The 13,493-nt window shown below is 28.6% G+C and overlaps 4 protein-coding genes across 5 annotated transcripts; 3 read left to right on the top strand and 1 right to left on the bottom strand.

Annotated features, from left to right (window-relative positions):
• The first annotated feature begins 91 nt into the window (after window positions 1-91).
• DNApol-delta (DNA polymerase delta) lies at window positions 92-3,935 on the top strand. The gene is made up of 5 exons (XM_035092851.1): window positions 92-254; window positions 356-461; window positions 589-2,954; window positions 3,015-3,668; window positions 3,732-3,935. Exons 1-5 carry the CDS (start codon window positions 199-201, stop codon window positions 3,826-3,828), a joined length of 3,279 nt encoding a protein of 1,092 aa, XP_034948742.1. The 5' UTR covers window positions 92-198; the 3' UTR covers window positions 3,829-3,935.
• A 223-nt stretch (window positions 3,936-4,158) lies between these two features.
• Window positions 4,159-5,638, bottom strand: Arl1 (ADP ribosylation factor-like 1). The gene is made up of 5 exons (XM_035092666.1): window positions 5,392-5,638; window positions 5,115-5,214; window positions 4,920-5,036; window positions 4,690-4,801; window positions 4,159-4,617 (listed from the first exon to the last, which is right to left on the bottom strand). The coding sequence occupies exons 1-5, from the start codon at window positions 5,393-5,395 to the stop codon at window positions 4,408-4,410; spliced, it is 543 nt and encodes a 180-aa protein (XP_034948557.1). The 5' UTR covers window positions 5,396-5,638; the 3' UTR covers window positions 4,159-4,407.
• Window positions 5,639-6,856: 1,218 nt separating this feature from the next.
• On the top strand, window positions 6,857-9,765 carry Ald1 (fructose-bisphosphate aldolase). 2 transcript variants are annotated; one of them, XR_004691025.1, is made up of 5 exons: window positions 6,857-7,013; window positions 7,814-8,024; window positions 8,126-8,926; window positions 9,093-9,252; window positions 9,407-9,765. XR_004691025.1 is itself a non-coding variant. In XM_035092758.1 (4 exons), exons 2-4 carry the CDS (start codon window positions 7,818-7,820, stop codon window positions 9,497-9,499), a joined length of 1,101 nt encoding a protein of 366 aa, XP_034948649.1. In that variant the 5' UTR covers window positions 6,857-7,013; window positions 7,814-7,817; the 3' UTR covers window positions 9,500-9,765. The 2 variants fall into 2 exon arrangements, 1 of the variants encoding a protein (XP_034948649.1); XM_035092758.1 differs by lacking the exon at window positions 9,093-9,252.
• A 426-nt stretch (window positions 9,766-10,191) lies between these two features.
• ktub (Tub domain-containing protein ktub) lies at window positions 10,192-13,251 on the top strand. The gene is made up of 7 exons (XM_035092655.1): window positions 10,192-10,872; window positions 11,165-11,300; window positions 11,387-11,646; window positions 11,730-11,897; window positions 11,977-12,322; window positions 12,404-12,556; window positions 12,634-13,251. The coding sequence occupies exons 1-7, from the start codon at window positions 10,831-10,833 to the stop codon at window positions 12,765-12,767; spliced, it is 1,239 nt and encodes a 412-aa protein (XP_034948546.1). The 5' UTR covers window positions 10,192-10,830; the 3' UTR covers window positions 12,768-13,251.
• Window positions 13,252-13,493: the final 242 nt, after the last annotated feature.

Raw genomic sequence — 13,493 nt, forward strand, 5'->3', positions numbered from 1 at the left:
TCTCATTATTACAATATTTTTTGTCTTTTTTTTCTCTTCTTTATCATCTGCGTCCGCATGTGAGGTTGCGTCAATTCTGAGTTTCCCGCCGTTTATGTTGAACACCAACCGTCAAGTACAAGTGCCTTTGTTTATTCGATTTAAAGAGTTTTGTTTTTTTACCTAGTTGCTTTGAATTAAATTATAAAATAAACAACCATGAAGAAACAATCATTTTCTTCGTCTCAACCACCTGCAAAGAAAGGAAAATTCTCGTAAATATCGTCGAAATAACAAATATATAAATTTAACCTCAATTTCAAATTGTCACAATTAACTGCGTACTTGATTTCATTTTTTAATTAATTTTTTTTAGAAAAAATGATGATGATGATGATTTTCCTGGCTCGTTTGAAGCCGAACTAGCCACAATGGATATAGATGAAGATTTTGGTGATGTAACTCAAATAATTGATGAAGAGGTGGCTAAATTTTTTAAGGACTCTAATTTGTCTCAATATTTTTTATTCATTTGTCGTTTAATGTTTTTATAATAGATAAAATTATTTAAATAGAATATTTAGTAATTTTAAAAATGTATCTATCTAGGGTCCAGAACAACAAAATACATCAGCTAAATGGTGCCGGCCACCACCTCCAGATTTCGATCCAGAAAAAGATAAATTGGTATTTCAACAAATAGACGTTGATCATTACATAGGTAAACAGTTACCAGGAATGCCTGGAAGTACGGATGGATCTGTACCAATAATCCGTATGTTCGGTGTAACAATGGAGGGAAATTCAGTCTGTTGTCATGTTCATGGTTTTTGTCCGTATCTTTACGTTTCTGCACCACCAAATTTTCCTGAAAATAAATGTGCAGCTTTCAGAGAAGCTTTAGATACATGTGTACGAAAAGACATGCGTTCTAATTCAGAGAAAATAAGTGTAGCTGTACTTGCCGTTGAATTAGTTTATAAAATAAACATGTACGGATATTCTGGTGAAAACACATCACCATTTCTAAAAATAACAGTTGCCTTACCTCGTCTGGTTGCTGCTTGCAAGAGACTTTTGGAAAGAGAAGTTGTTTTTCCAGAATTTCATCATCAATACAAAGCTTTTGAAAGTAATATTGATTTCGACATAAGATTTATGGTTGATACTGGAGTTGTTGGTTGTTCTTGGATTGAATTACCAGCAGGAACTTGGAAATTACGAGGTAAAGGTGATGACAATATATCTCCCATAAGTCGATGTCAATTAGAGGTTGATATTGCTTGGGATACTTTTATATCTCATGCACCGGAAGGTGAATGGTCTAAAGTAGCACCGTTTCGAATTTTAAGTTTTGATATTGAATGCGCTGGAAGGAAAGGAATATTTCCAGAACCTGAGCATGATCCAGTTATTCAAATTGCTAACATGGTAATCAGACAAGGAGAAGCTGAACCATTTTTGAGAAATATTTTTACTTTGGATATTTGTGCACCAATTGTTGGTTGTCAAGTATTAAGTTTTGCTCGTGAAGATTTAATGTTACAAAATTGGGCTGAATTTATTCGTCAGAGTGATCCAGATATCTTGACAGGTTACAACATCAATAATTTTGATTTTCCGTATTTAATTAATAGAGCTAATTTTCTAAAAGTCAAAAATTTTTGTTTTCTGGGAAGAATTAAAAATATCAAAAGTGTTATTAAAGATCAAATATTGCAAAGCAAACAAATGGGCAGAAGAGAAAATAGATATGTGAATTTTGAAGGTCGTGTGCCATTTGATTTATTGCTAGTGCTTGTAAGAGATTATAAATTACGTTCATATACTCTTAACGCAGTAAGTTATCACTTTCTTCAAGAACAAAAGGAAGATGTTCATCATAGTATCATTACTGATTTACAAAATGGAGATGCACAAACTCGTCGACGTCTTGCAGTATATTGTTTAAAAGATGCTTATCTACCAATTCGACTTTTAGATAAACTTATGTGTATTATTATTTACATGGAAATGGCAAGAGTAACAGGAGTAACATTGACTAGTTTATTAACTCGTGGTCAACAAATAAAAGTAGTTTCTCAATTACTTCGTAAAATAAGGGAAAAGAATTATTTAATGCCGGTTCATCAGGGTCAAGGTACAGACGAACAATTTGATGGTGCCACTGTTTTAGAACCTAAAAGAGGTTATTACAATGATCCAATAGCAACTTTAGATTTCAGTTCCCTGTATCCAAGTATTATAATGGCTCATAATATTTGTTATACTACTCTGTTGTCAATAGGAGAAAAAAATAAATTGAATATTAATGATGAAAGTATCACCAAGACTCCATCGAATTCCATGTTTGTAAAAAGTGATGTAAGAAAAGGAATTTTACCAGAAATTTTGGAAAATCTTTTATCTGCAAGAAAGAAAGCTAAATTAGAACTTAAAAATGAAACAGATCCATTAAAACAAAAAGTTTTAGATGGTCGTCAATATGCTTTAAAAGTTTCAGCTAATTCAGTTTATGGATTTACTGGAGCTCAAATGGGAAAATTACCTTGTTTAGAAATATCATCTTCTGTTACGTCCTATGGTAGAGTAATGATAGAAAAGACCAAGCAAGAAGTGGAAGACCATTATCGTATAGCCAATGGTTATGAAAATGATGCTGTAGTAATTTATGGTGATACAGATTCAGTGATGGTAAAATTTGGTACGAAAAAAATTGAAGAAGCAATGAGATTAGGTAAAGAAGCTGCTGAATATATATCTTCTAAATTTATCAAACCAATTAAACTTGAATTTGAGAAAGTTTATTTTCCTTACTTATTGATAAATAAAAAAAGATATGCAGGCTTGTATTTTACAAAGCCAGATAAATATGACAAAATGGACTGTAAAGGATTAGAAACCGTAAGAAGAGATAATTGTCCTCTTGTTGCAAATATGATCAACACATGTCTCCAAAAATTATTAATTGAGAGGTAATTTTTTTTTTGTTTTTAATATCAATCATTCTGTTACATTGTTATGTTTTTTTTTAGGAATCCTGAAGAGGCAATAGATTATGCCAAACAAATAATAAGTGATCTTCTCTGTAATCGTATTGACATTTCTCAGTTAGTAGTTACAAAAGAGTTAACAAAAACTGATTATGCTGCACGTCAAGCACACGTAGAATTAGCAGCTAAAATGAAAAAACGTGATCCTGGAACAGCACCCAAACTTGGTGATCGTGTTCCCTACGTAATTACTTGTGCATCTAAGGGAACTCCTGCTTATCAGCGTGCTGAAGATCCAATTTACGTCTTAGACAATAACATTCCTATTGACACAAATTATTATTTAGAAAATCAACTATCAAAACCACTTATTCGTATTTTTGAACCTATTTTGGGAGATAAAGCTGAATCAATGCTTTTAAAAGGTGAACACACAAGAACAAGATCCGTTGTTACTTCCAAAGTTGGAGCTTTAGCTGCTTTTACTAAAAAAAAGGAAGTTTGTATTGGTTGTAAATCAGTTTTACCAGCGGATCGAGAAAAAATGGCTTTGTGTGCTTATTGTGAAAATAAAGAAATTGAAATATATCAAAATGAGCTTTATGCTGCAAGGCGGCTTGAAGAAAAATTTTGTCGATTGTGGACTGAGTGTCAACGATGTCAAGGCAGTTTACATCAAGAAGTTTTATGTTCTAGGTAAGCTAATTTTAAATTTCTGAAAGAATTTATTATAGAAAAGTTATTTTATTTGTTTTACAGTCGAGACTGTCCAATTTTTTATATGAGAAAAAAAGTTCAAAAGGATCTAGATGTACAAATGAAACGTATTGATCGATTTGGAATTCCTGATTGGTAAAAAAGACTTTTTTTTAAAATATTTTTTTTAATTCATATGTTTGATAAACTTTTGTATCAATTAAATAAGAGTTTGAACAATGAAAAATATTTCATGTTCTAATCAATAGCATTAATAATTTATATAAAAAGTCTACATGTTTACAACTAATAAAAAATTTCATAATACAATTAATTCACTTTTTCACCACCATTAAATATGTTATTATTAATTTAATTTCGTAAATTATATTCTAATTGTGATTATTATAATCATGAATATTTAATCAAATTTATATATTATTGATTTTAAATAAATCAAAAAACAAAATTAACTATAATCGAACAAGTATTAATATCTATTGAATCAATGTATACTTAAAATAAAAGAAAAAATCATTCGCATATACAGTTCATCGCTTAGTTTGTAATTAAAATTCAAGTTTTGTAACAGTCACAAAAATTTACACTTGATTTTTAGTTGACACATCACACTCATACTTACTCAGTCAGACACTGTTTTAAGTAAAAATTAATTTATCATCATTCCTCACAAACATAAAATACAAAAATTTGGTCTTGATAAAATTAATTATGCAAATTATTTTCTACTCTGCAAAGCATTTACAAGCCAGTCCATTGCTTGGTCAAGACCTTCGCCTTTTTTGGCTGAAGTTTTGAAAATTTGGAATGTCCGATTTTTTAAAGCGTCAAGCCCAAGTGCTTGATGTACTTCTGCAACACTCAAACAACCTGGCATGTCTTGTTTATTTGCTAAAACTACTAGAATTGCTCCCTGAAGTTCATCTTCCTATAAATTAATAAATTTATCATACACCGGTTTTAAATTTAGGTCAATATCATTCAAGTAAAAGAATCATACCCTTAACATGTATAAAAGCTCATCCTTTGATATTCCTATTCTATCACGGTCTGCTGAATCGACTACATAAATGACTGCATCTGTATTTGAATAATAACATCTCCAGTAAGGTCTAAGAAACAAGAAAGTTCAACATTATTCAATAAATTACTTCATTAATTTTGTTGATTTAATTAATAAATACAATTATTCAATAACTTGCTATTCAATAATTTCTCCAATAACAATACCTTATACTCGTTTGTCCTCCTAAATCCCATACTTGAAATTTTAAATTTTTATATGTTACTTGTTCAACGTTAAATCCAATGGTAGGTATCGTCGTGACTACTTCGCCAACTTGAAGTCTAAATTGTAAAATTAATAGGTAATCATAAAATGTTATCAACTCAGAGATAGAGTTAAAAGAAAATAGAAAGTTTTACCTGTATAAAATAGTAGTCTTGCCGGCACCATCAAGACCTAAAATTAAAATTCGCATCTCACGACTCCCAATCAAATTTCTAAAATAACTGAATAGACCACCTGAAAAATATAAAAATTTTCGAAGTATAACCTAATAACAATTAAAATTTCTCATCGTAAAAAATGAGTAATGTGTCAATTATGATAAAATCAACGTTAAAAATTCGAGTTACTCCAATTACATATAAATAGAAATTGAAAGAATCATTGAAAGAAAATATATAAGAAAATACTTACCCATTTTATGGGAATTATTTATCCTTTTGATGTATAAAAAATCATGCGATTTATTAATTAAATAATTGGTAAATTATCCCGATATTAATACTTCAAATATACAATTGCAAAACCTATATCGATTGATTTACATAGAATAATAAGAGTTCTTTGCTAAATTTACTAAATGTCAGTAACAAAAAATTAGAAGGCAAAACTGCTAAATAGAAGGGTGTCAAAGAGCCGTCTTTGCCATGCTGGCCTACACAATTTTTTTACACGAAAAACGCCATCTAGCCCTATAATTTTGTTGGTAATATAGAAATCTAACATGACTTAATTTTGATTAATGATTTTTCAAAATTAATTTATTCAATAAATAACTTCCAAGATTTTTGATAACCAATTTTGAATAATGTGATAGTATTTAATTTAAAAAATGACACACAATTAGATACATATGTTTAGCTATGATAAACTATGTATATAAGAGTAAATACAATACAATTTTAATAAAACATTCTAATACAAATTAATTTTGTATTTTATACAATTCAAAATGTTATCAAATCACCAAAAATCAATAACATTTATGCTGATGAAGTTGTTGTTCTGTTTGGTGGTTTATCAATTAATTAAATAATATTTTATATTTGTTGATATTTTATTATTATCGAACTGATTAAAAAATTTTATTCCATTTTATTGGGGCTTAAATACAGCATCATATTTATCATGAAGGAATTATTTATGATTAAAGTGATAACAAGCAGTTCTTTAATTTTTACATTTGGGAAATGAAATGAATATTTACTTTGGAATTTTGGAAAAATTAAAAAATTTTCATTATAATAAAAAAAACATGATGATAACTGTAGCAGTGAAAAACAGAAATTAGAATGACAACTTTTTCATAAATATTAACTATAAATAGAGGCTAAATTTTCGGGATTTTTATTTATTTTTCTGATTTTTCATATTTTCCAGTTAACAAGAAATTAATTTAAGGGTAGTAAATGACCTTGACCATAAAGATTTCGAGTAAAAAATAAAAACTCCAAAAGATCAAATGACAAAAGGTCTAGGTGCCCTTGAATGACCTCTAACCCAGTGGTTCTCGGTTTTCTATTTTCAATACATCTTGACGGAAGGATTTCATCAGTGTGATTTTATTTCACAGGATGTTTCATCAGATTAGATAATCAAGATGAGTAATTAATGATGTAATAATCATCATCTAATTTATTTATTTTAAGAATCTAATTTCAGTTAATTCTAAAAAATTCTTTATTTATCAATTTAAATTTGAACAAAAAACAATATCTAGTTAATTTTAAATGAATATTAAAATTAATGTTTTACGAACTGAAAAATAAATAAATTATGTGATAAGTAATTATATCTATTGTTTTTACAATCTGTTTATCTTAAAATTTTGAAATTTTGTTCAAACAAATAACAAATAAGCTTTCGATAAATAATTTGTAGTTGAGAACTCTTGATATGTATTATCGCGCCGGCGCAACGTAGTAGGAGAGGTTGGAATACTCACGGACATTCAGATCAGTCGTCAAATTGCTCACTCACGAGTTGGGTGTATATCTTGTTTGCTTGTTGATTAATTGTTAATCGTTATTTCCAATGTAAGTATTTATTCATATCAGTCATTCATAAAAAATTAAATCATAAATTATCGATAAACATTTTGTGCAAAATAATAGCAAATATAATTTTGGAGTTATCATTTTGATAATAATAGCGAAGATTTGATTTCACCTCTAAATCGTGACCTTGACTGATAAACGAAGGATAAATATTTTAAAATTAATCAAATAACTTTATGAATATTTATAATTTATAATTGTTCATTATGTCGTAAAAAATGAACTTAGTTGATAAAAATAGAATAGCATATAATTTTTTTGCTACTGAAAGTAAAAGTTGTGTAATTTAACTCTTATTAATTGTTATGAAGTATATAAAAATGTTTGGATATTAGCCAAAAGTTGATTAATTATCACGCAATTGTCAAGAGCAAAATGACCCTAATGTAAAAGATTTAAATAATATTTTGAGATATATTTGTAACATTGCAATAGTTCACACGTGATGGAATGTTAAAGGTTACGTATATGCTTATTGGTCGATTAAAAAAAAATTCAGTTATTGCGTCATAAGCATTTTAACTTATTTTTCGTATTTCTTTGACAAACATTGATTTCAATATATTTATGTAATCTTTTTATAATCAATATAAATATTAATTCTAAATGCTCTAATTATTATATATTGATTTATTGATTTTTTTCATAACCAACGAAAAATTATAAAATCTGTTGCATCATGTCACATGAAATTGTCATTTCGATGCTGATATTAATAATATTCGCACTTCAGTCGAATTTTAGGAACCAAAAAATAAATGAAATTTTTTCTTTCTCAGCAAAATGTCAGCTGAAAAGTACGATAGAGCAACTCCAGAACTTAAAGCTGAGTTGAAAAGTATTGCTGAAAAAATTGTTGCTCCAGGAAAAGGTATTTTAGCTGCTGATGAATCTACAACAACAATTGGAAAACGTCTTCAAGACATCAACGTAGAAAATAATGAAGATAATCGTCGTGCATACAGACAGCTCCTTTTCACGTCAGCTAAGGTAAATTTTTTAAAATATTAAGTAAATTTTACTTGAGAAATTTAAAATTATGTAGGTAGTTAAAAAATTAATTTTATTAATCAATTTTTATTTTTATCTAGGATGTAATTGGTAACCACATCTCTGGTGTTATTCTTTTCCACGAAACTTTATATCAAAAAGCAGATGATGGAACACCCTTCGTGAAGCTTATGGAAGAACGTGGAATTATTCCCGGAATTAAAGTAGATAAAGGTGTTGTCCCATTGTTCGGAACTGATGATGAATGCACCACTCAAGGATTAGATGATCTTCAGGCTCGCTGTATTCAATATAAGAAAGACGGCTGTCACTTCGCTAAATGGCGATGTGTTTTAAAAATAAAAGGAAACACATGCCCAAGCAAGCTTGCAATTTTGGAAAATGCTAATGTTTTAGCTCGTTACGCTTCAATCTGTCAAAGTGCTAGAATTGTTCCAATTGTTGAACCTGAAATTCTTCCTGATGGTGACCATGATCTTGCTCGGTGCCAACAAGTTACCGAAGAGGTTCTTGCTGCTGTATACAAAGCTCTAAATGATCATCATGTTTACTTAGAAGGAACATTATTAAAACCGAACATGGTAACACCAGGACAAAGTTGTCCAAAACGCGCAACACCCCAAGAAATTGCATCAGCAACTGTTATTGCTCTCCAACGTACTGTTCCTCCAGCAGTTCCCGGAATTACATTCCTTAGTGGTGGACAGTCTGAAGAAGAAGCATCTGTCAATCTTGACGCAATCAATAAATATCCTGGTAAAAAACCATGGGCACTCACTTTCAGTTACGGACGTGCTCTCCAAGCATCTGTGCTCCGTGCTTGGGGTGGTAAGAAAGAGCAAGTCAATGCTGGACAAGATGAACTTATCAAAAGAGCTAAGGTAATTAATCAAAAACTTTTTTCTTTTATGTTTTTTTTCCTTCTAAAGTATCTTTTTATTTTCTTAAATAGTATGAACTACTTTAATTGTAACTTTTTTTTTATTTGCTACATTTTTTTAAGTTATTTTTCTTTTTTCGCATGTTTGAAGTTTTTTTTTTCTTTAGGCCAATTCTTTAGCTTGTCAAGGCAAATACACAGCTGGCAGTATTGTCAGCAAAGCTGCCAATCTTACTCTCCATGTGAAATCTCATACTTATTAACCTACTTGTTTGTTTTATTCACATTTTTATGTTCTATTTTTCTTTTACTTCTATTTTATGTTTTGTGAGTAATATTTTTGGTTTTTATTTTTTTAATAATTATTATAAATAAGTTTCAAATACTAACAACTCTTTGTTTTATGTTTTTATTTATGTGTATTTATTAAGTTATCAAATATTTAATTATTTCAATAATGTCAATGATTTATTGTCTATAGGCTAACAGCGAAGCTGCTCTGGGAAAATATGCTGGTGGTGTAAGTGGAGCCGCTGGAGATGCTAAATTATTTGTCGCAAATCACGCATATTAAATTATTAAAAGAGGACAATTATGCATTCGTTTCAAAGGATTCAAAATTATAATCAATATAACTATTTATAAATAAATGACAAATATTGCCAGGACAGTATGAAAGGATAATGCAAAATTGTATCTTTTATTTTATTTGCGTTTTGTACTATTTATTTAAGATAATAACGTCGAAGCTGGACACTCACAAAAGTTTTATTAGTTATTTTTGTGTATGTTATTTTATCTAATAATGAACAACACAAGAATAAAAGTTTTAGCTATTAATTGCCATCATAGTAATATATTAATTATAAATAAAAATATAACTGAGCAGTACATGAAATTATATTGAATGAAACGGCTTGAAAAAAAATATGCATTATTTATTAGTGATGATGTTACAATTATATTAATTATTAATTTGTTGAATCTAAATGTTTACTATGTACATCGATTTGAAATGAGATTGTGATTATAACTGCATTCATCAGTACATATATATTCATGTATATGTGTATATGATTAATAAAAATCTGAGTAATATATAAATCTTTTGTTGTACTTTAAAAATTTTCTGAATTCCAATACATTTTCTAAGTGTTTACTTATAAATAGAATGAATATATTTAACCTTTTGTGAAGAAGGGTTGAATTTATGTCGTGGATTATTTAATAATAATAATAATAATCTTCAATGGCGTTAGAAACAGATTATTCGAATTTTCGCGGTCTTTCAGCAATCGCTTTGAATGCACCAAACGTCAGAAAAAGGAACTATCAAAAAATATTGCTCCAAGATGGCATTAAAGGTATCTGTCAACAGTTTATAAAATAATTAAACAATATCGAATATGTTTTGTATACGGTGCTATGTAAATATTTTATAAACAAAAAATTCTATTTGGATTTATAAAGAACGTACTCATTAGTGCTCATGTGTATATAAAATAATCAATATATTTTAATTGAATAACCCTATCAGAGGAAATTTGATGTTATAATTGATGGAAGCACGCCTTAAAGCTTCACTTTGTCTTCATTTTTGGCTCGAGAATTGTGTAAAAAGTGTGTGTTAATAAATTTATTCGAAAAAAGTATTAAAAAATAATTAAGTACAATTTTTTACTCTATATAATAATGGATTGAATTATTGATAAATATATATAAAGTTTTATTGGTGTATGTCGGTGTTGCCTTGGGTACCCCAGGCAACGAACAATCTGCATATCACGTAAACAAACTTGCAATTATCTATTCTTACACTACGTGTATCGTACCTAATATTTAATCAATTATTAAAAAGGATTCTTCTCGTATCTTAATTATTACTGCTGGTTAAAATTTATAAAAATGACATCCTTAGATTTACGGCAGCAAAAATTAGAGCAACAAGTGAGTATGTACTTAATTCTAATTAATTCAATAAAATATATATGTAATGTAAGGTAAGATATACAGGTATATTTATACATCTTGAAATACTAAAAATATTACAATAAGATTTCTATTTTATCGTTGAGTGTTGTAGTGAGTAATAGTTGATGTAATTCTAGATAATTGATTTGTTTATTGTTAAGAGCCAATGGACGAAAGTCCTCATATTAAATACTTAGAATTCGTTAAACGAAAGATTTATATTTATATTCATTTTCATCTCTTATTAACTTAATATTTCACATTTTAGAGACAATTAATTGCTCAAAAAATGAAACAAAAAAGACAAACTGGAGCTGGAGGGATGGTTCAAGCTTCTGGTATCCAAGGAACTCAACTGAGAAGTCAATCAGCTAAATGGGTGACTCCAATAAAAGAAATAGGATGTAAGAAAATGTTAAAATTCAATTACATTTAGCTGATAAATATTTTTATGTAAAGTTTGTTTAACTTTTTTGAATATTTTGTGTAGCTTTTGAAGGTCCAGTGGCATTTGTCGAAAAAGGAAATCTTAACTCTAGCAGTGAATTAAAACTCCCTCAATCAGGGTTAGCTGCTGAAAGCATGTATAATCAAGACATAGAAGCTGACCAAGATTGTGCTGATGAAGAATCATCACCGTTAGATATTCGACTGCCTATAGAACCTGTTTCTGTTCGATCACCTCAACGTGTTGCTCCATCCGATGGTTCCGAATCCAGAGTGATTATTAATCGTGAAAATAATTCTAATGTAACTAACTCAAACTGATTACGATTTATTTTTATATACGAATTAATTTTAAATTAATATTTAATTTGTTTTATAACTTTCAGAGCCCTGAATTAGAAGGAAATGTAGAAGGAAATATTGAACAGTTTGTTCTGCAGCCAGCAAACAAAAAAATGCATTACAAATGCAGGATAACAAGAGACAGGAAAGGAATGGATCGTGGACTTTATCCAACTTACTTCTTACATCTAGAACGAGATTATGGTAAAAAGGTAATATAAAATAAAAGTAAAGTGTATTAATTAAATAGCTCTTAAATCATTGATATTTTTATTCTTATTTTTGTTTCAGGTATTTTTATTAGCTGGTAGAAAGCGAAAAAAGAGTACAACCAGTAATTATTTAATTTCAACTGACCCAACGGATTTATCTCGAGGAGCAGACTCTTATGTTGGGAAGTTACGATCAAATTTACTTGGAACACAGTTCACGGTTTATGATAATGGATATTCATTAATGAAAGATGATAAACATGAAGATCGGTCGAATCCACGTCAAGAATTAGCGGCTGTTGTCTATGATACTAATGTTTTAGGATTCAAAGGACCTAGAAAAATGACTGTAATTATTCCGGGAATGACAGCTGATCAAAAAAGAATTTCTATTTGTCCTCGAGATGAGTCAGAGACTCTTTTAGGTATATAATTAATCAGCAATACTGATCAGTTTTTTTTTCGCCTGGAAGTAATTAACTTATGAAAAAATTAATTCTTTTTAGAATGTTGGAAAATGAAAAATATGGATAATTTAATAGAATTACATAATAAAACTCCTGTTTGGAATGATGATACCCAGTCTTATGTACTTAATTTTCATGGAAGAGTCACTCAAGCTTCTGTAAAGAATTTTCAAGTTGTACATGATAGTGATAGTAAGTGTAATTCATTTCTAGATCAGTTTAGTCACGGCTAATAAATATTTATTTCATTGTTTTTATTTATTTTTCAGCCGATTATGTTGTGATGCAGTTTGGTCGTGTAGCAGAAGACGTTTTCACGATGGACTACAGATTTCCGTTGTGTGCTCTACAAGCCTTTGCCATTGCTTTAAGTAGTTTTGATAGTAAACTTGCTTGTGAATGAAATTACTTTAATTTATACAATGATCTTTATGCTAATGAAGTTGATAAATAACTCAGCGTAAAAATATTTACCAAAATTTTTAATTTAAAACGTAACAACAAATTTTATTACAGTAGGTATTTGTGTAAATTTTTATTTAAACAATGTTATAAAATGACAAATAATTTTCGTGATATATTAATGAAATTGCGAGACTTTTAATATTTGTGTTCAACACGGAAAAATGATCTAAATATAACGATAAAATATTAACTAACAATCATAAATACTTTTATCAGGAAATTTGGAGGAATAGTCACTTAATTTGCCATTAGTATTGCAAAATTGATTGATCATACTATGAACAAAATACTAGTATTAATCATGAAAACTTTCAAAATTAATTTGAGTCGTGGAAGTTGCAAAATACTGTAGTCAATAACTAGAAAATATATAAATGTAATTTTTATGTTAGATATCGGTCTATTAAATGTAATTAATTTGCATATCTTTTTGCATCATTAGCTTACTATTAGGTATTTTTTAATTATTTAACTTTGTCATACTTTTTTAATTAAATTATAATAGAAAATTTATTGATCTCAATGTGTGCCTGTAAGTAAAATTGATTTTAAAATATTTCACTTAATGTGAAAAAAGTGCTAACATGATTTTTTTAACACACAAAATTAAACCTATATTCACACATTTTCTGTTATTATTGACAATGATTTTAATTGATAAAAC

The sequence above is a fragment of the Chelonus insularis genome, unplaced genomic scaffold (assembly GCF_013357705.1).
Source record: "Chelonus insularis isolate UGA/USDA-ARS -01 unplaced genomic scaffold, ASM1335770v1 contig_94_pilon, whole genome shotgun sequence".
Lineage (NCBI taxonomy): Eukaryota > Metazoa > Arthropoda > Insecta > Hymenoptera > Braconidae > Chelonus > Chelonus insularis.